This window comes from Sapajus apella, unplaced genomic scaffold, assembly GCF_009761245.1.
Source record: "Sapajus apella isolate SASKATOON/1434 unplaced genomic scaffold, GSC_monkey_1.0 scaffold24, whole genome shotgun sequence".
In the NCBI taxonomy this organism is placed as follows: domain Eukaryota; kingdom Metazoa; phylum Chordata; class Mammalia; order Primates; family Cebidae; genus Sapajus; species Sapajus apella.
The window spans coordinates 16,835,693-16,862,638 of NW_022436964.1; the positions used below are offsets into that span (position 1 = coordinate 16,835,693).

Below are 26,946 nucleotides of genomic sequence, written 5' to 3' on the forward strand. Positions count from 1 at the left end.
TTCTGGATTTTTATGGTTTTTTTCTCCCCTAGACTTTGACAGTTGTCTTGAGCACACCTAATATGACAGGAATTTTTATAGCAACTCACTTTCATGATGTGTTGTCCAAGCATTTGGCTTGGTTTTTATAGAAACAACTCTTTTTCTTTCCACTCCCATGGTTCATCACTTTATGCATTATCTCATTAGACTGGGTCTTTAAAATAACAAGTATAACAGGCATAATCAAGTTGGTGAACAAACACAGATGAGTCGTGGTGAATATACACCTCATCAGGCAGAAGCAGAAACAGCTGAACTAACTGGAGAGTCGTCCACCAGATAGTGTTCAGCCAGGTGACCACATCAGGGTGTGGGTTTCACAGAGGGCAAAGAAAGCCTCAAGCAGTGACTCAGTCAAGAGGGGGTGGGTTTAGAAGGCATCTGCTGTACTTACTGTACTTATTGCTTTGGACTTTTGAACACTGAGATATCCTAGGCATAACACATATAAACTCATGGTGCCCAAAAGCATTTTTTTTTTTTTTTTTTGAGAAGGAGTTTGGCTCTTGTTGCCCAGGCTGGAGTGCAATGGCATGATCTCAGTTCACTGCAACCTCCACCTCCCAGGTTCAAGCGATTCACCTACCTCAGCCTCCCAAGTAGCTGGGATGACAGGCATGCACCACCATACTCGGCAAATTTTTTGTATTTTTGGTAGAGATGGAGTTTCTCCATGTTGGTCAGGCTGGTCTCGAACTCCTGACCTCAGGTGGTCCGCCCACCTCGGCCTCCCAAAGTGCTGGGATTACAGGCATGAGCCACCGCGCCCAGCCCAAAAGCATTTTAAAACTTTTGCTTTTCTTTTTTATTTTCTTTTTTTCCTTCCTGCCTGCCTTCCTTTCCTTTCTTTCCTTCCTTTCTTTTCATTCTTCCTTTCTTTTCTCTCTTTTTCTCTTTCTGTGTCTCTGCCTCTCTCACTTTCATTTTTAAGACAGGATGTGCCCCTGTTGCCCTAGAGTGCAGTGGCATGAACATGGCACACCACAGCCTCGACCTCCTGGGCTCAAGCAGTTTTCCTGCCCCAGCCTCCTGTGTAGCTAGGACTACAGGCTTGTGCCACCATGCCCAGCTAATTAAAACAATATAGGCCTGTAATCCCAGCACTTTGGGAGGCTAGGACAGGTGGATCACAAGGTCGGGAGATCAAGATCATCCTGGCAAACATGGTGAAACCCCATCTCTACTAAAATACACACAAAAAAATTAGCCAGGCATGGTGGCCCGTGCCTGTAGTCCCAGCTATTCAGGAGTCTGAGGCAGGGGAATCGCTTGAACCTGGTGGAGGTTGCAGTGACCCAAGATTGTGCCACTGCACTCTGGCCTGACAACAGAGCGAGACTCTAAAAAAAAAAAAAAAAAAAACACCTTACTTCCAGTGCAAGTACATGCAAGTACAAGGTATTATTAAAGACCCTGGGACAGAGGACCATTCACCATCTAGCAAACCTATAAAATGAAAAGTCCAAACTCCCAGTTCCATCTTCCAGGGTATGAGGAAGATAATGGAAGAGGGGAAGAATTGGCCAAATTGAAGGCTTTGTTTTTCTACATCTTTCAGAACACTTTCTCACTTAAGACACATTCCCTAGCCCAGCTTGAAAGCAGTGACTGTGGTAAGAGTTTAAGCTTCAGACACACATGTTTGGGAGACGGAGTTGGCTGTGTGCCCACAGTGATCTGTACGTGGCACAAACTGCGTATGATGTGACCTTCCTGACCCAGGGTGCCCTTTTCCCCTCTTTTAAAATTCCCCTCTTTAAAATAATATATATTTTGTAGAGACAGGGGTCTCACTTTGTTTGCCAGGGTGGTCTCAAACTCCTGGCCTCAAACCATCCCCTACCGTGGCCTCCCAAAGTCCTGGGATTACGAGTGTGAGTTGCTGCCCCAGCCTGAACTTTTCTTGGCCATCGGTAGTTCCCCAACACCCTCAACAACGGTTCTCGGCTGTTCGCGAGGGCTATAGAACTAAGTTAAACAACTGAAATGTACTGTCTCTACAGTTCTACAGGCTAGAAGTGTGAAATCAAGGTGCCGGTAGAGTTGGTACCTTCTGAGGGCTGGGAGGAAAGGGTCCGTTCCAGACCTCTCTCCCTGGCCTGTGGACGGCCCTCTTCCCCGTGTCTCTTCACATCATCTTCCCTCTGTGTTTGTGTCCAGACTTCCTCTTCTCATAAGGACACCATAGTGGACTAGTGCTTACCTGGCTGGACTCATTGTAACTTGACTGCCTCTGTAAAGACCCTGTCTCCAAATAAGGTCACATTCTGAGGTACTGAAGGTTAGGACTTCAACGTATCAATTATGGGGGAACACAATGCAACCCATAACTTTCAGAAAAGACTCTACCCCAAACCAGCAGAACTTAGCAAACAGATTGACCCTTAAGAGAATTCCATTTACTGGAATTTACCCTCAGGGTGAGTTGGAGAAGGCACAGGTGATATCAAAAGCATGTGTTACGATGGGGGAGAAAATCTTGAGTGCTGTGCTTCTAATATAGCTTTCTGTTGAGTAACATGAGGCCAGGAGCGGTGCCTCACACCTCTAATCCTAGCACTTTGAAAGGCCAAGGCATGCGGATCACCTGAGGTCGGGAGTTCGAGACTAGCCAGACCAACATGGAGAATCCCCGTCTCTACTAAAAATAGAAAATTAGCTGGGCATGGTGGTGGCACCTGTAATCTCAGCTACTCAGGAGGCTGAGACAGGAGAATCGCTTGAACCCAGGAGGCGGAGGTTACAGTGAGCCAAGATCACGCCATTGCACTCCAGCCTAACAACAAGAGTGAAACTCCATCTCAAAATTAAATAAATAAATAAATAAATAAAATAAGTTGAGTAACTTGCTCAATAATAGGAAAGGCAACCTGACAGGGTAGGAAAAACATGGACTTTGAATATAGACATTCCTGTGATGGAATTAGGACCTCTCCCTTACTACCTGTGGCACTTTGTGGAACCCAACCTTATAAATCCCCCTTTGACTGTAAAACGGAGAGTATAAAGAGGTTGTTGAAGGAGTAAATGATAAATGTATGTAAAGTTCCTGGAACATAAGAATTCAAGAAATATTAGGCCCTTCCTTTTTTTAAACCTGTTAAGAGTATTTTAAATGACTGAAAATCTTTCCCTAGCTGCTTCTTCACATCCAGGTGGCCTCTCTGTCATAGCTGCAGGTTGTCCATAGCTTATGAGACCAGACAGTGACTTCCCTATGTTTACATCCCATGTTCAGTTTGTTTTGACACCGATTGAAGTTGCCATTGAAGACATGAAGAAAAAGACCCTGCAGTTAGCGGTTGCCATTAACCAGGTGCCCCCTGATCCAAAGATGCTTCAAATGGTACTGCAAGGCTCTGTAGGAGCTACTGTAAATCAGGTAAGCAAAACAGAGGGTGGCAGCGCCTCTGGTTCTTATTATTTGGGTTGTTGTTGTATGTCTACACCCTCCTTTCTTGGGGTGGATGAGGACTGTGATGCGTATATAAACACAGAGATGTTCCTACACTTAGCCTGAACTCTTGTCAGGTTTAGAAGACTTTTAGGAGGCCTTTTCCCTTTCATGTTGAAAAAGAAATCCTAGAGATGAGTGGCCCAGGTTTTTAGGAGTACCACTTTCTCAGAGGAGTCTCCACCTCGGGCAAGACCTGACAATATGATGCGAATCTGGAGTCCTGTTGAAGAATGCTTAGTCATGACCAATTCACACAGCCATTGCAGGGCTTGAGACTCACCTACAAATGCCTATAGGAGAGAGGGAAAAGGATCTAGAACATCCAATTCTTGGGTCAGTCACCAGGTGAACCCAGCATGCCAAGGACCTTGGCAACCAGGAGTGACTTGGGACCAGATTCCTTAGGCCATTCAGACAAGACTACATCTTCTCGGACTTATTAGAACCCTAACTCCCAAGTTCAGCATGGTGCTCAACCAGTCTCAGAGGGAGGTACTAGCCTAATACCTCTGTCCAGTGGGCCTCCTTAATTCAATTCTAGATCTGTTCTTGTCCACACTTCCATGCTCAGATACTCAGTGAGCATCATAAGTCTTTTCTCGTTCAGCATAATTGGATTTTTCCACAAAAATTCTGAGTGTACTTGCATCAAGGGAGCAGAAATAGAGAATAGAAACGCCTGTTAGATTTCCAAGATCAGGAAAAAAAATGAGGAAACTTTTGCCTGTGTAAGTGCCAATCCTTTGATAAAATGGACTTTACAAGTCCACAACCATGGTCTATCTGTATGCTATGGAGATCTCTGACTCAAGCCAGCAATTATGCAAAACGATGTTTGCCACTAGGGCAATGAGATAAGTCAACAAAAATGGATAGATCAAGGCAATCTCATTTTTAGAAAAGCGTCTCAAAGCATGTACCATTTGATGCAATTGCATTACATTTTTATATGAAGGAAAATCTAGTATTAGTAGTATTTGATTAATAAAATAATATTTGGGGCCATGTAGAGTGGCTTACACCTATAATCCCAGCACTTTGGGAGGCCGAGGTGGGCAGATCACTTGAAGTCAGGAGTTCGAGACTAGCCTGGTCAACATGGTGAAACCCCATCTCTACTAAAAATACAAAAATTAGCCAGGTGTAGTAGCATACGCTTGTAGTCCCAGTACTTGGGAGGCTGAGGCAGGAGAATTGCTTGAACCTGGGAGGAGGAGGTTGCAGTAAGCTGAGATCACGCCACTGTGCTCCAGCCTGGGTTACAGAGCAAGACTCTGTCTCAAAAACAGCAACAATAAAAAAAGAAGATAAATTTGCCAGGGTACAGTGGTGCATGCCTATAATCCCAGCAGTTTGGGAGGCTGAGGTGGATGGATCACTTGAGGCCAGAAGTCCAAGACAAGCCTGGGCAATGTGGCAAAATTGCATCACAAAAAAAATACAGAAATAGCCAGATATAGTAGCATGCACCTGTAGTCCCAGCTACTCAGGAGGCTGGTGTGGGAGGATCACTTGAGGCTGGGAAGTAGAGGCTGCAGTGAGCAGAGATCACACCACTGCACTCCAGCCTAGGTGACAGAGTGAGACCCTGTCTCAAAAAAAAACAAAAACAAACAAAAACAAAAAACCAACAACAACAGAGAAAATGCATTTATACTTCTGAATATTCTTCTAAAACTTCAGACTCCTCCTAAGGAATCAAAATTTCCTGAGATGTCCAAGACTTTCCTTGATTTTTTTTGTTTAATTCAAACCAACTACAAAATTAAATGTTCAAACTAAGAAGTCACTCCAATATTTTCTCCCAAGCAATTTACTTTCCTTCCAATATCAATATTGGCTTTTTTTTTTTTTTTTCCATCAGGGACCACTGGAAGTAGCCCAAGTGTTCTTGGCTGAAATTCCTGCTGATCCAAAACTCTATCGACATCACAACAAGTTGAGGTTATGCTTTAAGGAATTCATCCTGCGGTAAGAAGGAAAATGGCTGGGAGTTTCAGTAGAGGAGTGGTTCTCAAACTGCAGTCTTAGACCAGCAGCTTCAGCATCACCTAAGAACTCGCTAGAAAGATAAAGTTTCAGGCACCGTGCACACTTCTGAATTGGAGTCTCTGGAGGTGTAGCTCAGCAGTCTGCATTTTAACAAGCCCTCCAGGTGATTCTGATGCACACTGAAGTTTAAGAACCACTGCAGTAGGGCATCACCACTTGAAATACTCATGAGTAACACGTGAACTGTGAAATGCTTTCGTGTCTAGCATCCCATGTGCCTCACAATCATGTTGTAAGAAGTATCATCATCTTCCTCATTGTACAAAAGAGGAATCAGAGGTTCCAAGACAGTACATAATTTTTTTTAAGGTCACACAGCCAGTTGGCAGCAGAGCTGAGATCAAACCAAGTCTTCTCAATACAAATAGCCCACACGCCCATCAATGTGCTGATATTCCACCGATGCACTAGAGTCCCAGAAGTGCTTTGCATTGGCTGTCATTGTAATGTCTCAAATCTTATAATATTTTTAGAAACTTAAAAATGGACACTGCCTCAAAGTGAGAGAGACAGGTTCTAAAACTGGGCTTTTCAAAGGTATTATCCTGATGACAGTTCTCCATGTCAGACAAGTCTCATCTCTGCTCCTAAATTCTGCAATGGAGCTGGCTTCAAGAGCAGTCGGTTAGGAACTGGGTCTTTGGTCAAAGTCTTGTAACTTATTGCAATACAGACACATCTATTGGGTTTCCTATGGCCCTAAAAAAAATGAGTATGAAGGATATGAGGCATTTTACCTATAAGAGAAAAGGACTTCAGAAAAATGTATACCAATGTTTCTTTTTATTCAAACCTTAAAGAATAATATTAAGTATAGGAATTTCTTCACTTGGCAGATGGGGATAAAGGAGACTAAAAGTTAAAGTTTGCAAAATTCAGTGAAAACATCAAAATGCTAGCATTTGTGAGGTTAGAGAGATCTCCTTCACAGGCTTCTGTGAGAGGTCCACAACTTCGCTACATACAGAGGAGACACACTGTGCCCTGCAGTGAATCCCAGCCGCTTGGTAATAGGATGTGTGTGTGGCTTTGTGTGTATGTATTTGCACATGTTTATGAACATACTCACAGATTATCTCGATGAATGTTTTGATATTTGAATTGTTTCCTGTATCTGACAACAATTCTGACATGACAAAAAAAAAAGTAGATTTTTTTCAGTACATGGTACGTATCTTTTAAAAGGCTAGAAAAATATTTGGAGAATTATTTTATTTTATTTTATTTTGAGACAGGATCCCACTCTGTCGCCTAGGCTGGAGTGCAGTGGTGTGATCTCAGCTCACTGCAATCCCTACCTCCCAGGCTCAACCGATTCTCCTGCCTGAGCCTCCTGAGTAGCTGGAACTACAGATGTATACCACCATAACCGGTAATTTCTGTATTTTTAGTAGAGATTGGGTTTCACCATGTTGGCCAGGTTGGTCTTGAACTCCTGACCTCAAATGATCCACCTACCTTGGTCTCCCAAAGTGCTGGGATTATAGGCATAAGCCGCTGCCCCCAGCCCCATTTTTTATTTTTCGTAGAGAGAAGGTCTCACTATGCCGCCTAGGCTCATCTTGAACTCCTGGGCTCAGAGATTGGATTTTTTAAAATCTATTTTTATTTAAAATTAATCATGGTTAAAGCCCTCCAAAATTGACAATGCTCCAGGACCTATGAAATGTTTAAAAAGCACTCACTATATTCCAGGCTTGAGATTAGTTATGGGAATACAGAGATCTGACTGTTACTCTGTTCTTAACGATAGGCTATGGCTCTGCATGGCTGAATAACAATGCAGCTTACACGCAGAACTTTAAGAACTATGGAGGCCAGGCGCGGTGGCTCACGCCTGTAATCCCAGCACTTTGGGAGGCCGAGGCGGGTGGATCACGACGTCAAGAGATCGAGACCATCCTGGTCAACATGGTGAAACCCCGTCTCTACTAAAACTACAAAAAATTAGCCGGGCATGGTGGCGCGTGCCTGTAATCCCAGCTACTCAGGAGGCTGAGGCAGGAGAATTGCCTGAACCCAGGAGGCGGAGGTTGCGGTGAGCCGAGATCGCGCCATTGCACTCCAGCCTGGGTAACAAGAGCGAAACTCCGTCTAAAAAAAAAAAAAAAAAAAAAAGAACTATGGAGATCAGAAAAGGGAAATTAGTTTCAGGCCGGAGTGTTTCGGGGAGGCATTATGGAAACTTAAATCTTGGCACTTAAATCTTGTCCTGACTATATAGGTGGAAGAAAGGCGCTAGTGGGGAAGAGGAAGTCATGACAGTGGTCCTGCCTGATCCAAGGTTTCACTTTCCGCTGTTTTAGTTACCCATGGTCTGAAAGTATTATTTACAATAGTTTGAGAGAGAGAGAGACCACATTCATACAATTTTTAGTTCTGTATGTTGCTATAATTGTTCTGTTGTTAATCTCTGACTGTTCCTAATTTATAAATTAAGCTTTCTCATAGATACATATGTATAGGGAAAAAAAACATAGGGAAACTATCCAGTTTCAGGCATCCCCTAGGGGTCTTGGAGCCTATCCCCAGGGATAAGGGGGACTGGGGTACCAATGAGTGGGCCAGGACCACGAGACTCAGTCAGGAATGCCTCTGATGCACCGGGCTCCTCTAAGTCCAGCTAGAGCAGCATGTTCTCGTGAGCATGCTAGGACAAGGAGGAAGGACTGGAAAGACAATAACATCAGTAAATGAGGCTCTGAATAGAATTTAAATGTAAAAGAAAACTTGTCACCTGTAACCCTGTACTTTGGGGGGCTGAATCGGGTGGATTACCTGAGGTTGGGAGTTCGAGACCAGCCTGGCCAACATGATGAAACCCCGTCTCTACTAAAAATACCAAAAAATTAGCTGGGCATGGTGGCGCATGCCTGTAATCTCAGCTACTCAGGAGGCTGAGGCAGGAAAATTGCTTGAACCTGGGAGGTAGAGGTGCAAGTTTGCACCACTGCACTCCAGCCTGGGCAACAGAGTGACACTCCGTATAAAAAAAAAAAAAAAAAAGGAGAAAAGAAAACTTATCAAAAGAGTGATTTTCATTCATTTTTCCTCAATTTTGTCTACCAGTGACAAATCTTGCAGTCCTGTATCTCATGGGTATGATCCTTTTCATGACTTCACCTAGGTAAAATGTACTTACAAAATCCCTACTAAACATATGTTTCTCATTAGCTCCCAGCCCCAGGAAAAGTTACTCCAAAAAGAACCAGGGCCCAGTAAAACTAGTCCCCGGCAAGAGATACAAGAGAAAATGGACTTTCCTAGGGATGGTCCTTTAACAAAGTCATGCATTAGACTTTCAATAAAGATGCTGTCTTCTCCCCAGATGGCCTGCAGAAATGTTGGATTTTCAAAATCAAATTCACCATTTTAAATGTTGTTCTGCTGCCTTTTTAACGGTGACTCCACATGGGAACCAGTCCCACCTTTCTCCCTGCTGGCAGGACTGCTACGTTGTTCTAGGAATGCTAGGAGACTGTCAGTGTTTCCCAAACTTCACTGTTCTTACTCATCACCTGAGGAGCTGTCAAAATGCAGATTCTGGCCTGATGCGGTGGCTCTGCCTCTAACCACAGCACTGTGGGAGGCTGAGGTGGGAGGATTGCTTGAGCTCAGGATTTCAGGACTAGCCTGGGCAACATGGCGAAACTCCGTCTGTTTAAAAAATACAAAAATTTAGCCAGGTGTGGTAGTGGTGCATGCCCGGAGTCCCAGCTACTCAAGAGGCTGAGGTGGAAGGATAGCTTCAGTCCAGGGAGGTCAAGGCTGCAATGAGCCCTGATCGTGCCACTGCACTCCAGCCTGGGTGACAGAGCAAGACCCTGTCTCAAAAAAAGAAAAATAATGCAGATTCTGAGTCAGTAGGTCTGGCGTGGGTCCTGAAGCACTGCATTTCTAACAAGCTCCCAGGTGATGCTGTTGCTGCTGCTCTTGCTGCTACACTGGATCAAACTTTGAGTGGAGGGGCTGCAAAGATTGCTTAATTGCCTCCTTTCACATTTTCTCCCTATGACTTTTCCCTCCCTCACTGAGGGCTTAATCTCTCAGACCATCCTTATCATCATTCACCCCCTTTTGCCTTCTGCTTCCACCCTTCAAAAAAGCAAATGTGCTCAAACTGCTACACTTTGAAGCAACTATAGACGTCAGTTCATCCATTCATTCAGCAACTATTGAGCTCCTACTTTGTCCCAGGCACTGTGCTACATATGTGGAAGGATGAGGTCCCAATACCAGTGGGACAAGGCTACAGGCCAAACAGTCCTGCTGCTCATGACTTCATGTCTGTGTGCAAACACAGCAGTTGACCTGCCCTCCTCTTTATTCCACAGAGATCAGAAGTCGTCAGTGACAGTGTGCTGATGGCCGCACAACTGTATCAATTTACTAAAACTCATCAAACTCTACACGTAAAGTGGGTGAATAGTATGGTATGTAAATCATACCCTCAATACAGGTAGATGAAGGGTCCTCTGTTGCCTAATTGCTCCTCAAGTCCAATCTGAAAGTTACAGCTTTTAATGAATAGAGTAACTATTTTTTCACGTTGTTTGCACTGGTGTGTTTTCTCCTCCACGCTGCTTACAGAGAGCAGAAGGGATGCAGAAGTGGAAAATGTTTGGGGCTTGCACAGCTCTCAGGTTTCCCCTTTAGTAAGCTCCACATTCTCAGCAGACTTGGGCTGTAGATCGATAAGCCCTGATTTCCAAGGTGACCATTAAGTGAGCCTTCTGTTGCTGAGAACTAATAGCAGAAACGTTTGCTTGCCAGGCCCTCTGCGTCTAGTGCCACCACTGGGCAGCGACCCTTCTGACTCGGCTGTAGTGGAAGCAGAAATAGACATAAAGAGAATCCTGGCAGCCTGACTTGATGCAGCCAGTCCTGCAACTCCTCAAACTGTTACCAAGCTGGGACCTCAATCTGCTTCTGTCTTTTCCTGCAATCATAAAAAACACCTCAGGAGTTCAAAAGCCAAGACAGAGAGATACAATGTTCTGTCCCCTCTTCTGCTCCCCCGAACACGCTGACCATTTAGGTTTTCTAATTTTCTTCTTTATACTTATCTGGACTTTCTTATTCCTGTAAAGACTAAGTGATGTTAGATTTGTTTTTGTATTTAAATAAAAGATAGTGGAACTCATTGGCACTAGTTACAGCTTGCCTTCAAGAGAAGTCGTTTCAGATACACCTGAAAGGGTTCTGCAGCATATATGTGGGCATAGGGTCAGAAAACAGGGTGTTGTGTGGTAGTGTTTTTAAATGGGAGTTGGGAGTCTATGGAGAGGAAGGAGAAGGAATTTGTCTGAGTCACCAAAGGGCAACCAAATGTGTCGAGTGTAGGTAGAAACAGAAACAGTAGTTTTAACTTGAGACCAAGGCCATGTGCCTGTCTTATTGCTGGAAATGGGGCAATGGCTTTCCTAGGCAGTATATGTGGCGTTGGGGTTAGGAATATGGGCACTCAAACCAGATTGCCTGAGTTCAGATTCCATTCTGCCTTAACTAGATGTATGACCTTGAGTAAGTTACCCACCCTCGGTTTCCCCAGATGGAAAATGGGAATAATAATTATAACTACCTCTTGCAATTAGCATCAGAATAAAATGAGTTAATACATGGAACTTAGAGTAAGACTTTGGACATACTAAGTGATCAGTAAGTGTGACATTCAGTGGGGCAAATAGGGAACTGATGGATTTGAATGGGAAATAGAGAATTAATCTGACTTAAATATAGAGATTCTCTATCCATGATTTGTCTGTCTCTGTAAAGTTTGAAAGACACAGTGGGGCTGAGGAGACATTGGCCTGGGGGCAGCAGGATTCTGGGTTCATATCCAGCTGTGCTGTCCCACAGGCATGTGACTGGACAGGACACTTCACCTCTTTGCATGTTTGTTTCTTCAACTATGAAATAAAGGGGGCCAGGCACAGTGGCTCACGCCTGTAATCCCAGCACTTTGGGAGGCAGAGACAGGTGGATCACAAGGTCAGGAGTTCGAGACCAGCCTGGCCAACATAGTGAAACCCTGCCTCTACTAAAAATACAAAAATTAGCTGGACGTGGTGGTGTGCACCTGTAATCCCGGCTACTCAGGAGGCTGAGGCAGGAGAATCACTTGAACTGGAACCCGGGAGGCAGAGGCTGCTGTGAGCCAATATTTTGCCACTGCACTCCAGCCTGGGCTACAGAACGAGGCTCCGTCTCAAAAAAAAAAAAAGAAAGAAAGAAGGAAAAGAAATAAAGGGGCTAGAATACAGCATCTCTAATAGTCCATCATTCTCATATGGTACAAATAGTTCATGTACTTAGACCGTGTCTATTGGGCATAATAATACTACCATGTGCTCTGGCTTTAGCTATGTACAGGGACTGTTCTGAACATTTGGTATGTTTCAGCTCGTTTAATCTTTACATTAATTTATGAGGTAGGCTGTTATCACCCTCACATCACAGATGAAGAAACTATAACATTATGACATGGTGAGGTTAAGTAGCTTGTTTAAGGTTGCAAAGTCAGTAAGCAGCAAAGCAGGATTCAGAGTTGAGCACCCTGGCCCCAGAGTCCATTCTCTTAATTGCTGTGCTGAGTTGTTCCCTCTGGTAACTATATTTAGTTGCTAGTAACAGAATACAAGTAAGAGTAGCTTAAATTAAAAAATGTATTTTTCATCTGGGCATGGTGGCTCACGCCTGTAATCCCAGCACCTTGGGAGGCTGTGGATCACAGGTCAGGTGTTCAAAACCAGCCTGGCCAACATGGTAAAACCCCACTCTACTAAAAATACAAAAATTAGCTGTGCATGGTGGTATGTGCCTTTAATCCTAACTACTTGGGAGGCTGAGGCAGGAGAAATTGCTTGAACTGGGACCCAGGAGGCAGAGATTGCAGTGAACCGAGATCATGCCGCTGCATTCCAGCCTGGGCTACAGAGCAAGACTCGGTTTCAAAAAATAAAAAGAAAGAAAGAAAAGAAAAGAAATGTATTTTTCTCTCACACTAAATAAGATTGGAGGTAGTTGATGCAGAGCTATGTGGTGGCCTTATAAAGTCAGCAGAGACTCTGGTTCTTTTCCATTTCTTTGCTGTGCCATCCTGGTTATAGTGTACCCATTCTCATGGTCATGATATGGTTGCTAGGGATCCAGCCATCATGACCACATCTGGGCAAGTATGAGGAAAGAGCAAAAAGGTATGTCCCTTTCCCAGTGACTTTTCCTACCTGCATGGGTGGCTAGGAAATGTAAGTTTCCAGGTGGCCACACTGCCCGAAGTTCTGCTAGTAGGGAAGAAAGAGTGGATATTGAGAAAACAACTAATAAATTTTTTTTGCCACACTCAGGAACCAATGTGTGGGCTGTGCTGAAATGAGGGGGACTAGGCTGGGTGCAATGGCTACGCCTGTAATCCCAGCACTTTGGGAGGCTGAGGTGGGCAGATCACTTGAGCTCACAAGTTCAAGACCAGCCTGGGCAACATGGCAAAACCTCGTCTCTGCAAAAAATACCAAAAAATTAGCCAGGCATAATGGTGCCTGTAGTTCCAGCTGCTCAGGAGGCTGGAGCGGGAGGATCACTTGCGTCCACAAGGCACAGGTTGCAGTGAGCTAAGATCATTACACTGCACTCCACCCCGGGCAACAGAGCAAGATCCTGTCTCACAAAAAGGGGGCACTGGGGCACCAAGAGATGCAGGGAGGATGAGGGCTACATGACCACTCTCTCCGGGAGATCTTAACTCTATACATGGAGACCTCAAAATGTTACTGTCATCAAAAGCCAGGAATCCTTTTCTGGAGGTACAACTTCCTGCCCTTTCTTATCCCTATCAATCTGGTTTCTGTAGGACTGTGACTGCTAGAATACTCCGGGCATATTTGTTCTAAGAAAATACTTGTGTTCAGTGAGTTTACCAACAAAGGGAGCATCAGAGGATGTAAGGGAAGTCTGGAATGGTTGTATCACTGAGAGCAACACAGCTCAGATGTTTGTGGACCTAAGAGCATGTTACAGATAAGATCATTTTTAAAAAGTTGTTTGCGGTGTCATTTTACGATTTTGTATACATTTTCCAAGAGATATGGCTATTCTCTAGGAGGGATGTTAGCTCATGGCCCTCCTTAGCTTATGGATTTAAATTAACATAGTAGAAATTATTTCAATTTTAATCAAATAACCTAGAGAATATAACCCAAATGACTGAAAGGAAGAAATATAGGAAAAGTATATAAAATAATTTTATGCATTATAAAAGTTTAAAGATATAAAGTGATATTACTATATAAACCTATTTTTTGCTCCAGCTATTAATATATTTGTCTTTATAAAACACCACAGTTATTTATTGCTATGTAACTAACGACCTCAAAATTTTATGGCTTGAAACAACATTTAATTATTATGCATGTGGTACGTAATAACTTTTGCTTTCCTCATTTCTACTCCTGATATTTGCCTAGGATGTGGCCATCATGGCTGGGGCCCTAGCAGCCGTATTGTGGCCATGATAATGGTTGTGCTATAACTTGGGGTTGGCTGGGCTCAGCTTGGTGGTTTTTGCTTGGAGCCTCTCACTCAGTTGCACTTAGACAGTGGCTAGGACTAGAATTACCCAAAGGCTTCCTCATACATGTCTGGTGTCTGGGCTGAGAATATTCAAACAGCAGGGGCGCCTCCTCTCTCTAATCCTCCTTCTCTCCACATGGCTCTCCTGCATGACAGCTTTAGGGTAGCTAGACTTGTCACAGGATGGTTCAGGACTCTCATAGTACAGAGAGAGAGAGATACAGAGGCCATATTACCTTTGATTAGCCAGGCACACAGTACCACCTCCACCACATTCTGTTCATTGTGGCTGTCACAAAGAACCACCCAACTCTTGATGGGGGTATGGGCAAGGTTCTAGGAGAGCACATTCTTATGGCCATTTTTTAGAAAATACAATCTGCCACCCTCCAGAAGCATCAGTCTGCCTTATTATCCCAGCCTCTCATTTAATTCTCTCAACAATCCTGGGAGATTATATGAGCTTATTATCCCCATTTTCCAGATGAGAAAATTGAAGATTTTTATGGTTAAGTCATCCTGCTAATGAGTAGTGCTGGTTTCAACACAGTTCTGTCTGCATATAAAGCATTTAACTCACTCAAGGGCGCGTGGTAAACAATCAGGATGTGTTAGCTAGCTAGCACTACTTCTGCAAACAAGGACTAAGGAGGGTTTAGTTAATTATACCAAAGATGTCAGAGTAGACTTCCCCAAATTAGCTGTTAGCTTTGGCAGGCCTCATCCCACCTCCTATAGTCTGCCAATGTTATAAACTTGGACCTTGAAGTCATCCGGCAACTAATTTTATTTTACACATGGTGTTACTTGTAACTGTTAGTTAAGAAGCAATAAAAAGGGGTGATATAGATTTCTCAGGATTCAAAGTCCATACACCTTCCCTTCTAGTTCTTTCCTAAAACCTTTAATATGTAACCTTAGGTATCCTATAATTTGCTTCAACTAATGCCAGACTTAAAAGGTAGGTGAAAATCTGGTTAAGGGAGTTCTTTTGGATTCTGTGTAAGTTAAATCAAGCAGGTCCTTCTTCTCTAGCAGATTAATTCCATGATGAAGCTGTGGTTGTAGGTTTATTTTTGCTTAGCCAGGTAGCTTTTCCTTGGCACATGCCATCCTCTTCCTCTTTTCATCCTGGAAATGTGTTCAGTGTTAAGAGGATTTGATAACGATGTATCAGTATCTCCATAACTTACCCCAAGTCTAATACCACTATTAGGAAAATAATATAAGGCACATGATCACCCAGATCTTATTTATTTGAAGGATAATATAATTATTACTAACTATTGCATGTTAGGTAACTTACAGCCATTACTCTGTCCCTTTAAGGTTTGTCGATTTGTAAGTTCCCTAGGGTAGAAGAGTATAAAACAGAAGGCAAGACTTTATCATCTTTACATAACTTGACTTTCTTCTTTGGGGTGTACCATACTGTGTAGGAGACCTTGGTTAACAGTCCACAAGTCGGATAACCAGGATGAGTTTTTAAGATTTTCTCTTTGACTTTAATGCTATGCAGTTTTGCCATGAAGAGGCTGGGTATAGATCTGTTGTTGTTCATTAGAGAGTTTATATCACTTTTCAACTCTAGAAAATTATCAGCTATTATATCTTTAAATATTGCCTCCCTCTCATTTTCCATTCCATCGGAGATTCTATTAGATGTGGGTTGGATCTTTCTTATATCTCCATGTCTCTTAACCAATTTTTTCATATTTTTTATTTTTTAAATCTCATTGGTGATTTCCTTGGATTCGTCATACATTTAATTATCCAGTTATGTCTAGTCTATTATTTAACCTTTCCATTGAGGTTTTTGTCTTTTAACAGTTCTGTGTGCATGCGTGTGTGTGTATGTGTGTGTGTGTGTGTGTGTGTGTGTGTGTGTGTGTGTCAAGGTCTGGTTCTGTCACCCAGGCTGGAGTGCGGTGGTGCAATCTTGGTCACTGCAGCCTCTACCTCCCAGGCTCAAGCCATCTCCCACCTCAGCCTCCCAAGTACCTGGGACTGCAGGCACGCACCACCATACCCAGATAATTGTTATATTTTTTGTAGAGGTAGGGTTTTGCCAAGTTGCCCAGGCTGGTCTTTAACTCGTCAGCTCAGGCAATCCACCCACCTCAGCTTCCCAAAGTGTTGGGATTACAGGCATAAGCCACCACGCCTAGCCTAGTTACTGCATTTTTTTTTTCTAGAAGTCCTATTTGCTTTTTTTCTGAACCTTTCCTGGTCTCTTTTTTCATATTCTTGATTTTATCATGGATTTTGTACCTTTTATTTATTTTCTTCTTTTTTCTCTAGTCACATGGTTTTTTCTTCTTTTTTTTCTAGTTAGGATTTTATACATTTTATTACCTCTCTATGTTAACTTTGGTTTTGCATTGTTCTATTATCTCTAATTCTTACTGGACTAGTTATTTTGTTTGATGCATCTGTTAGTTTTCTCTCATGGTAGCTGGTTTCCTCACACGGTTTGTAACTTTTTATTGTGAGCTCATCTTTGGCGGGAGTGGCCCGTATGTCCTGACTGAGAATGTGTTCCTCCAGAGCAACTTTATGTTGGTTTGTCTGAGCCCTAGCAATTTCAGTAATCTTGGATTAACTTTTATTTTCTCACATTGAAGCACATACAGTCAAGGAATGTACATTTGTAACTTACACCATGTGTGGTGCAAGTCTAGAATTTCCATTTCTCAAGATGACTTTCTTTCTCATGAATGGCCCTAAGCTGATAGCAAGTTTCCATTCTGATACTCTGGACAGCTTGCAGCATTTTTCTAAACCCTCTTTCATAGATGGGGTAGCTTTTCAAGGCTCTGGACCATATGCAGATAGCATATCCAGAATCTCCCTTTGCCCTGGCCGAGGTCACATCACTAATCTTGTGTGAGCTTTGAAACCCCTTCCACCCATCCCATAGAACTATATGCAGTCCTAAAATCTTCATGGGCCAGTCCTAGTCACAGCCGCCTTGCCACCAGCTCCTGCAATCACTCTAGCTTTTATTTTTCTCTTTATTTCTGGCACCTGGTGTTCCCCTTTCTGTTTCAACAAGTTTTTGTTGTGCTTTCCTAGCACTTCCATATGTGTGTAGCAGGAGGGGGCTGAATGGCACCTGCTCTGATGCCATGTTGCCGTAAATCACAGTGAGCTTTTTGTAAGTAGAACAGCTTCCATTCCTGAGTTTGATTCTAAGATCTACCACTTCCTTACAGTGTTATCTTGGGCAAGCATCGTAACATTTCTTAGTTTCAGGAACAAAATAAAGATAAAAGCTGACTTTTTAGGGTTGTTGGGAAAATTAGATAATGCATGTAAAACTTACTGAAACTTCTTCTGGCACATAGCAAGTCAGAGGTTCTCAATTCTGGCTAGGTTGGCCTCAGTATCCCCTGGGCAGCTTTTCAAAATTTGACATTTCTGGGCCAGAAGCGATGGCCCGCACTTGTAGTCCCAGCTACTCAGGAGGCTGAGGTAGGAGCATTGCTGGAGCCCAGGAGGTCGAAGTTTGCCAGGAGCTGTGATCACACCACTGCACTCCAGCCTGGGTGACAGAGTGAGCCCCTGTCTTAAAAAATAATGGTAAAATAAAGTAAAACACAGAGATTTCTGGGTGCTACCCCTCAGCAGTTGTGATTCATTAAGTCTGAGATAGATCCTAGAAATCTGCGTTTTGAAAAGCTCCGCAGGTAATCCTGGTATGCTACCCAGTTTGAAAATGCTCTTAAAGTTATTCAAAAAATCATAAGTAGTTTCATTGTTCTCAGATTTCTAAGCATTTCAAAGTCATTTATTTCTCCCACACTGATATTTTCATCTCAGATGTGGTGAAGCCGTAGAGAAAAACAAGCGTCTCATCACACCAGACCAGAGGGAGTATCAGCAGGAACTCAAAAAGAACTATAACAAGCTAAAAGAGAACCTCAGACCAATGATCGAGCGGAAAATTCCAGAACTCTACAAGCCAATATTCAGAGTTGAGAGTCAAAAGAGGTAAGAACAGAGCAGAAAAGGCCTTTTCCTGGGGGTTAAAGGGCAGCGCATGGGACCCAGCACCTCAGGGCATGGTCTGCTGCACTTGAGAAGCTACAGCACCTGCGAAGGGAGGGCATGGGGCCTGGAAGCAGAGGCTGCCAGGGTGTGATCCATTCTGCTCCCGTCCTCCCCATCCCTGCTCCTTGACCTCTCCCAGACACTTTGGTATTGGTCTTGTGCCAGCGGTCTTCTCAGGGCTGAATTACGGCCTGTGTTGGATTTTTTGTTAGTTTGATTGGTTTCTGTGTTTGTTTTGGCACGGTGTGAAGGGGTCACAGACCTTTCAATTATTATTTGCTGAGTTCTCTGTGACTGATATCCATTTCTACCAGGTAATCCACCCCTAACCCTTTCTAAAAGGCCAGTTGATGTTTCTTACTTCTGTATGCTCTCTTTCCCTCCCTTCCCTCTTCTCTTAATTTCAGGGACTCTTTCCACAGATCTAGTTTCAGGAAATGTGAAACCCAGTTGTCACAGGGCAGCTAAGAAAAGTCATCTTCATTCGTGGAGACTGTGGCCCTGCAACCCTGGAGAAGGACTCGCTGGTACTTAAAAAATTGGGACATTTGCCACCCAGGATTGACTGTATGCTCCCTGACCAGCCAGCACTCTGAAAGCTTTGGGATCCAAGGAACTGTGGAATGATACCCAAAATGGACTCTGACCAGATTTTTGCCATACTGGAGGATGGCAGGGTGGAGGATGGGTACTGAGGCATGACTGTGTATTTATTTAATTGTGTTTTTTCACAATGTACCAAACAAGGCATAAGCAACTTCTCCTGCTGAGAAGGAGAACTTCTCCTGGTCAGTCACTGCCCATCTGAGACATTATTTCCTCTGGCCTATATTTGATTTATAGGAGTAACTCACATTGCCTGAGGAAAAATGGAAAAATTATCCACCAATCAATTCAAACTGAACTTCACTCTTTATAGGAAGGGAGGGTGAACTTGTAGGAGTACAAAACATTTTCAATAAATCTATGAAGGGAAGCCTTACTGCAATTCTAAAAATCATGATGGTTGGAAATTTGGGTGTAGATTAATTATTTGTGAACTTGTTACCGTTTTGGTAGTGGTGGACTAATTGTTGTATAGTTATTTTTGCTTTATTATTACTGTTAAGTTAACATGCATTTATAGAGGAATATACTCAAAGCATTGATGGAGGAGATACATGGTACTTGGAGCAGTCAGCCAAAAATTACAGATACTGCTTTTACTTAAATGCAAACAATCCTCCTATAATGCTTTGCTTCTCTTTTTTTTTTTGAGATGGAGTCTCGCTCTGTCTCCCAGGCTGGAGTGCAGTGGTGTGATCTTGGCTCATTGCAACCTCCACCTCCCGGGTTCAAGCGATTCTCCTGGTTCAGCCTCCGGAGTAGCTGGGACTACAGGTGCACACCACCACACCCAGCTAATTTTTTGTATTTTTAGTACAGATGGGGTTTCACCATGTTAGCCAGGATGGCTTTGATCTCCTAAGCTCGTGATCTGCCTGCCTTGGCCTCCCAAAGTTCTGGGATTACAGGCGAGAGCCACTGCACCAGGCCTGCTTTTTTTATGTCACTCTTCCATACTGTCTGTTTTTCTCCTTTCTGGGACCAAGTTTATTTTTCTAAAGCAATAATAGCTCTGTTTTCATTTCAGAACATTGTGCTGCCTGTCAGCATATGTATATCAGCTACGAAATAGATTCAATTTTGACTTCTTTTGACAATGTACTTTAGAAGAAAGATGAACAAAGTTATTATTTGAGAATTAAATTATATATTTTTAATATGACTGATGACCTTGACTGATAATAAAGATGTAATAAGAATTGCAAGTTAAATGTTTCCCTTTGCAACTCATGTTTTGTTTTTTGTTTTGTTGACAACTCATAACGTTTTGTAAAGCGCTGCAGAGAAAAGAAAGATGCCTCATCCTGGCCTCTATCAAACAATACTGTCCAAGGTGGCACCTCTTATGCAATGTTTAACCCTAGTGGTCATGAAGGATGACTTAGTTCGGATATTCCAGAACTTTTTGCTTATACCATCAGGTATGCATGAATTTATTGTCTGAAAGAGGACTTAATAATAATTAAAACTTACTAGTTTAAGTGTTAAACTTTTTAATTTTTAGGTGTTTGGGGAAGAACTCTTTTTAAAGTATATTATACACCTGACTGCTTTTTAAAATGAGTGCACATGACATACTTTAATTCCGTATAGATTTAGGCCCTCCTCTTTGGGAGACACTGGGTTGAGACCAAGGTCAAAAAACATTGCCGCTGCCCTCCAAATTATCTCCGTTCCATGAGGAAGATCATATACGTGTGTAGTAGCAACAGCACAAAACAGACTGGAACAGAGCCCATAGTATGTAACCCCAAGGATGGTCACCTATACCAACACCTATTGTATTAGATTCTGCCCTAAAACAATTAGGGTTAGATGCTAAGTTATGTAGTTCTGGGTCTTAACTCTAATAGCCATAATAACCCTAGTAACCTAGAATATCTCTGATTAACTATCCCCTGCTTTTAGATAGCTGGTGTCCATTGGGTTTGTTTTTTTACAGCCTCTCTTGTATCACAGTGGGTACACTTGCTTCATGAAAGCAGGAACCACGTTCACTGCTGCATTCTTATCCCCTAGCTCCATACTCAAACACACAAAAGATACCCAATAAATATTGATTGATTCACTAAATGAATGAATGATGAGCAGGCCTGCTTCTAGAAGAGCACTGCCCAATAAGAGTGTAATGCAAGCCATATATGTAATTTTAAAATTCTAGTAGCCACATTAAAAATAATACTGGGCTGAGTACAGTAGCTTATACCTGTGATCTTAGCAATTTGGAAGGTCAAGGTGGGCAGATCACTTGAGCCCAGGAGTTTGAGACCAGCCTGAGCAAAATAGCTAAACCCCATCTCTACCAAAAAAATATAAATAAGCCAAGTGTGGTGGCATATACCTATAGTCCCAGCTACTTGGGAGACTAAGGTGGGAGGATTGCTTGAGCCCAGAAGGTTGAGTTTGCAGTGAGCCATGATTGTGTCACTGCACTCCAGCCTGGGCAACAGAGTGAGACCCTGTCTCAAAACAACATCATCATCATAAAAAGAAACCAGCAAAATTAACTTTACTACTATATTTAAACCGATATATATATAATATTATTTCAACATGCTACCAATATAAAAAATTATAGTCTTTTCTTTCCATATTAAGTCTTCAAAATCTGATGTGTAGTTTATACGTACAGCACATCTCAGTTATGCCTGGCCATGTTTTAGGAGCTCAATACCCACACGGGACTACTGGCTACCATATTGGATAGTGCCATTCTTGAAGCTTCCAGCTTTTCTAACTTGATGCCTCTGATTTGTGGGCTCAGAATATAGATAACCAAAGAAGTGGGAATAGTGTCTAAAGTAAGAATGACAGGGTGTGATTGACAGCCTCATGAGCTTACCTAGGAGAGAAACTTGTGGGGTTGGAGAATAAGGATTTGTCAATATTGGCTCTGACTGTTCACACTCTTTCTGGGCTAACTCCCAGATTGTTTCTCAACTCCAGATAAGTGAGGAGCATGGTTGCACTTTTTAAAGTGATGGCACAAAAAAAGAAATTGGATATTGGTCTTCTGATTATATATTCTAAATATGCAGTTAGAAAAGAAGCATTTTAAGAATCTCTAAGAGTAAAGCAAATTAATACCTTTGTTTCCTGAAAATTAGAGGAATTTGATATGCCATGATAGCCCTCTTCATTTTATTTGGAAAACTCTTTTTTGAAAGCATATTAAAGAAAATCTTCTGATTAGCTTCATGCCTCTCCTTCAGCAAGGTCAAGGGTGCACTTGTCATTATCACATAAGATCTCATGAAAGTTAAACATGAATATACTGCACACATTTCATTGGGTTTGTCATGCCACACATTGTTTTAAATTCCATAATTCTCTTCTATAAAGAGTGCTTTCCATGACATTAGATTTGTTTTCAGAAGAAAACACAATTTAGAGTTGTCATTGGTAATTGTGGTTGCAAGTATGCTTTCAAAGACCAGAAACCTTTGTTTTGCTTTGAATGTATTTTTAAATGCTTACTATCTCAAATGTTGTAAAACTACTATTGATTATATATCATTTTGCAAACAAAGAAACCTAAAGGTTATAAATATATTCTTAAAATTCAGGGTATGTCCAGGGTGTGAACATCCTGTATATTCTTTTTTTTGTGCTTACAGCAATACTTCCCATTGCTTTAGATAGGTAGGGTTAAATTGGCAATCTTTTTTTAATAAGTGATAGAAAACCAAACTCAAACTGGCATTTTTAAAAGAGGTGGTAGAGTTTAATAGCTCACTTAGCAGAATAATTCAGAGGTAGCATTGATTCAGACCCAGATTGATTCAATATCATGTCCTAAGTCCGTTTTCCATCTCTTCTTGGTTGGCACCCACCCTCAGGCTTTCAGTGGTGCTCCCTGAAAATCTGGGGCTCATCTGAGCTTCACAGTCTTATACAACCACTCCCCACAAAGAAGAGAGCTTCTGTGTCCCAAAGTTCCCAGTGGAATTACTTGGGTTCACTCTGATTGGAATGGCTCATGCTAACTGGGTTCTTCCCTCAGGCTACAAGTTGGTTCAATACTGAAACCATATGGCTGATAATAGGGGAACTGGGAGTTCCTTGGGGAATGAAGAAGAAAGGAGAAAGACAGTTAAACCACAAGGCTCACTACAGGATGTTTTGCTTTAAAGCAGATGCAGTCAGAAGAAATTTATGTAGTGGCAAGGATCTAATTCATATAATATTCACCATCACCAGCCTTGTAGGACCATCCCCAGGAAAGGATTTGCAATATATGAAGAAGGAAGACTTAGACTTTATATCCTGAAGAAGAGCGGGGATTGGAATAGATGGGTGGGAGGCGGAGGAAGGGAGGAGGGAATGTTTTGCTGTACTTGTAATTTATTTTTTGGACTGTCTTGCCAAAAATGGTGCAAGTGACCAGAAATCAGAACTAGAGAGCTGGATGGAGTTGGGGGACGGGAGTGGGAGAAAAATGAAGGCAACAGAAAAATAGAATACAATTATGTTTCAACAGAAAAAGCTAAGCATCAAAATTGTGTCTTTTGCTCATCATTGTATCCCTAGTACCTGGCCCATAGTGGGTGTTAAATGAATGTTTATAAGTAACCAAAATAATGAATGAAGGTAGCCATCAGTGATGATGATATCTGCCAGACTGCTCCTTTTCTGTAGCTCTGAGGTTAAAAGCAGCTCCTAAAGGAAATTAGACAACAAGGATCACTTGGTCCCAGAGGAATGACTTTCCATTCAGTCTTGAATGCATGGGCAAAATTTCAGAGAATTTTTCCGCCTTCTACTGCTTTCCCTCAAACCTAGATGATAGCTTCAGTATTCTTAAACCCAATCTCACATTGCCTGATGTAAAAACTAAATTTCTGGCCAGGCACAGCGGCTCATGCCTGTAATCCCAGCCCTTTGGGAGGCCAACGTGGACAGTTCAGTTGAGCCCAGGAGTTTGAGACGAGCCTGGCCAACATGTCAAAACCCTGTCTCTACAAAAAATACAAAAATTAGCCAGGCATGGTGATGTCGGCCTGTAGTCTCCACTACTTGGGGGACTGAGGCATGAACCCAGGAATTCAAGGCTGCAGTGAACTATGATTGTGTCACTGTACTCCAGCCTGGGCAACAGAGTGACCCTGCCTCAAAACAACAACAAAAAAAAACCCTAAATTTCTGATTATCACTAAGTTTTTAGTTATGAAATTACTGGAGGAAATGCAGCATTCTCTTGGTTGAAAACCATTTGGAGAGCCATGCACATTCCTGATCCCTAAGTCCTTGAGGTTGCACCCATCTTGAGGAACAGTGTGCTCTCTGGACTGATGTTACTGAATCCAACCCAGTTCCTACTTGATTTTTGTGGCATTAGCTTGGCAGCTAGATTTTACCTTTACTGTTTTTACCACATATCAGAAGATGACAAATCACACTGGTAGCAAGGATAAGGGAGTGATTTTCAAGGCATTCTAACTCTAAAAAACAGTTGAGAAATCAGCTTTCTTTATGGAGTAAGAGAACACGACATGGATGAACAAATTGTCCTGTTATCCAATAAGATTATCAGGGTTATTAGTGAGATAATAAAAAAAGTCTGCATGACTGCCAAAAGTCTCCAGACTAAGGATCAGAAGACCTGGTTTCTTATTCTTCCTCTTTCTAGTCCTGCAACTCTGGCCAAGTTTCTACGCTGCTCTGAGCTACAGGGTTTTTCATTGTGAAAGAGGGTAAGAGTTCCTCCACATTATTCCAATATATTGAGGAAACCCCATGAGATAATGCATGGGAACGTGTTTTGGAAACTCAAAAGTGCTGCCCCAAATATAAGGTAACACTATTTACAATTGACACTTCCACAAAGTTTAGCCAACAGCCCCACACATTGCATCCTCTTCTGGTAACATTAATCAAAATCAGGCCAAAGGTGCAGGTAGGACAGACGCCTGACTTACTAGAAAATAAATGTCTGGTCTATTCCACTTGTAGTGCCAGTTTACATTGTCTGGTGAGGGCCAACGACCGGGGCCTCGGGGTAGAAGGAAGAAAGGGTATCAGTGGAACTGAGAGGGTATACTGTGGCACCTGGAAACCCAACCTCGCCCGGCTTCCCTGTCTCCTGTGTGCAGCATGCTTGCAGTGCATTCCTCTGGCAGGTAAATACTCGGGAGTCCCGCAGCCCACTTGTGCCCACCTAGCCTGTAAGTGCCCCCGAGGGTATCAAAGCACGCGGATTTCCACTTGAAACAAAGCCACTGCGCGGCAAGTTTCCTCGTTAATAATAAGGAGGAAAGAGAGGACTTGGCAGCCATGGCGGATCTGCAGTAATTAAACTGACGTTGCTGTTTAAAAGCCTAGGGGTTGCCTGCAGCCTCCCAGCCTGCACTCCAACGGCTCCAACTCTGCAGGCGGGCCGTGAATGTCTCTAGGTGCGTATTAAGCAAAAAGTTTCTAAAGAGGATCGCGTGGAACCCAGCAATTGATTAAGAATCTCAATGGCCCTAATCCACCGAGAATTGAAAGAACTCCCCAGCCAGCGCAGCGCTTTAAATGGGGCTTAGAGACAGCAAGCCCCGCCGGGGAGGAGGGGCGGGGAGTTACTGCGCATGCGTCCGAGGGTGTCAGGCGCATCTGAAGCAGAAGTGTTCCAGCCTATTCAGCAGCGAGTGGCTGGAAATCAGCAAAGTGAGAGGCTGCGCGGCGTAACTGAGGGACTAGGGGAGGCTGGGGGCTTTTTTCTGAAGAGGTGTGAAGCTCAGGGGAAGGAGTAGACGTGGAAACCACGTAAAGTAAAATCGTGGCAAGTGGGTATAGTCCTAAAATCTCCTTCGTGAGCCCCCTCCAGTTGGGACCCCAGAACGTGCAGCTCAATGTATGTTTGGAATGAATGGGTGAAAGGAAGCAGGAGGAGGAGGGAGGTCTAGTGAAGACTCCAGAGGGAAGCAGCCCATCCCCTGCCTCAAGAAAGCACCGCCACTCCAGTGGGAACGGACACGCGTGTACACAGCCATGAAGGAGGTTTGAAAGAGGCCCCACCCTCCATTACACCTTTGCTCCGCCGTGGCCCCCAGCCAAGGCTAATCTCCCAATCAGCACTTGCTTCCGGAAGCTTCTTTCCCTTTCCTTCTGATCACTCATTGGCCTTTCAACCCCTAGTTTTTTGTCTGTGTATGGGACTGTCTCCCCCGCCCCCCTTGACTGAAGTTCCTTGAGAGCAGCAGCCCTCTTTTTATCAGGGAAGAGATTTGAAGATCAGGACCTTCTTATCCAAGTAGATGCTGACCACCTGGGTAGTCAAGACAGGGCTATGCACAGTTAATGTGAGTCTACTCACAGTGTCAGGGTTATTGTTCTGCAAGGAGCTGGTCATAGAGCACTAGATTGCATTGTCACTGGGAAATAAGCTCATTTTATTGGCTTCTCGGCTAGTGTTATGTAGAAATTTGCCACAGCTGTTACTGCTGAGAGCCTGCCCTGGATCTGATCATCTATTATATCATCTCCATCTGATGGACCGCACCTCCTTGTTTTTCAGAGCTGGCAAAGTTGGACCAAGGAAAGTGACAGCACCAGCTAAGAGGAATGTGCAAGAAGGGACGGAGGAGGAGCACTATGTACTGGGGGAAAGAGATGGGGTCTTCCAGGACAGGGGTAAGGACACAAGACTGAGGGCACGAAGGAAGGAAACTGTGAGGAAGTAGAGTAGGGAAGTGGGGAGGTCAAGAGATGGTGACCGCTCTCCTCTGCATGCCCCAAGGAGATAGTGATGACATTCCATCTCCTTGGGGCATGCAGAGGAGAGTGGTTGATATTTCCAGTTGAAATATCAGAAGTCTATTTGGGACTCCCTCCTTCTGTGGGCCTCAATCTGTCATCTTCCTTGGAGCAGGACCAAAGCAAGTAAGATAAAGTCACAGTTTCTCATTCTTCTTCACTCAGCTTTTCTTGAGGTGAATAGGCATTTTTGTAAAAGAGTGTATTCCCTGCCATGTATGGTGGCTCACCCCCATAATTCCAGCATTCTGGAAGCCGAAATGAGAAGACTGATTGAGGCCAGGAGTTTGAAACCAGCCTAGGCAACATAGCAAGACTTCCATCTCTATAAAAGAAATTAGCCAGGTATGATGGTGCACACCTGTAGTCCTAGCTACTTGGGAGGCTGAGGCAGGAGAATCACTTGAACTCAGACGTTCAAGATTACAGTA

At 43.1% G+C, this 26,946-nt stretch overlaps 1 protein-coding gene and 2 long non-coding RNA genes across 11 annotated transcripts in view; 2 read left to right on the plus strand and 1 right to left on the minus strand.

Annotated features, from left to right (window-relative positions):
* Window positions 1-19,154, plus strand: part of DOCK8 (dedicator of cytokinesis 8) — a 246,177-nt gene extending 227,023 nt beyond the window's left edge. For 3 of the 5 annotated variants that reach the window (XM_032290975.1, XM_032290978.1, XM_032290979.1), the window contains 5 exons: window positions 3,281-3,424; window positions 5,364-5,470; window positions 17,942-18,112; window positions 18,417-18,486; window positions 18,595-19,154. In XM_032290975.1, coding sequence (XP_032146866.1) covers window positions 3,281-3,424; window positions 5,364-5,470; window positions 17,942-18,112; window positions 18,417-18,486; window positions 18,595-18,600 — 498 coding nt within the window. In that variant the 3' untranslated portion in view covers window positions 18,601-19,154. Of the gene's footprint in view, window positions 1-3,280; window positions 3,425-5,363; window positions 5,471-17,941; window positions 18,113-18,416; window positions 18,487-18,579 lie in introns of all 5 variants that reach the window. The other 2 variants (XM_032290976.1, XM_032290977.1) reach the window with 2 other exon arrangements.
* Window positions 2,563-12,313, minus strand: LOC116559839. The gene is made up of 3 exons (XR_004272647.1): window positions 12,283-12,313; window positions 5,559-5,561; window positions 2,563-2,629 (listed from the first exon to the last, which is right to left on the minus strand). It is a non-coding gene; the product is annotated as an uncharacterized LOC116559839 (long non-coding RNA).
* A 4,670-nt stretch (window positions 19,155-23,824) lies between the features above and the next one.
* Window positions 23,825-26,946, plus strand: part of LOC116559840 — a 32,302-nt gene continuing 29,180 nt past the window's right edge. For 4 of the 5 annotated variants that reach the window (XR_004272648.1, XR_004272649.1, XR_004272651.1 and 1 more), the window contains exon 1: window positions 23,825-26,392. This is a non-coding gene — a long non-coding RNA (uncharacterized LOC116559840). The remainder of the gene's footprint in view (window positions 26,393-26,946) is intronic. The other variant, XR_004272652.1, reaches the window with a different exon arrangement.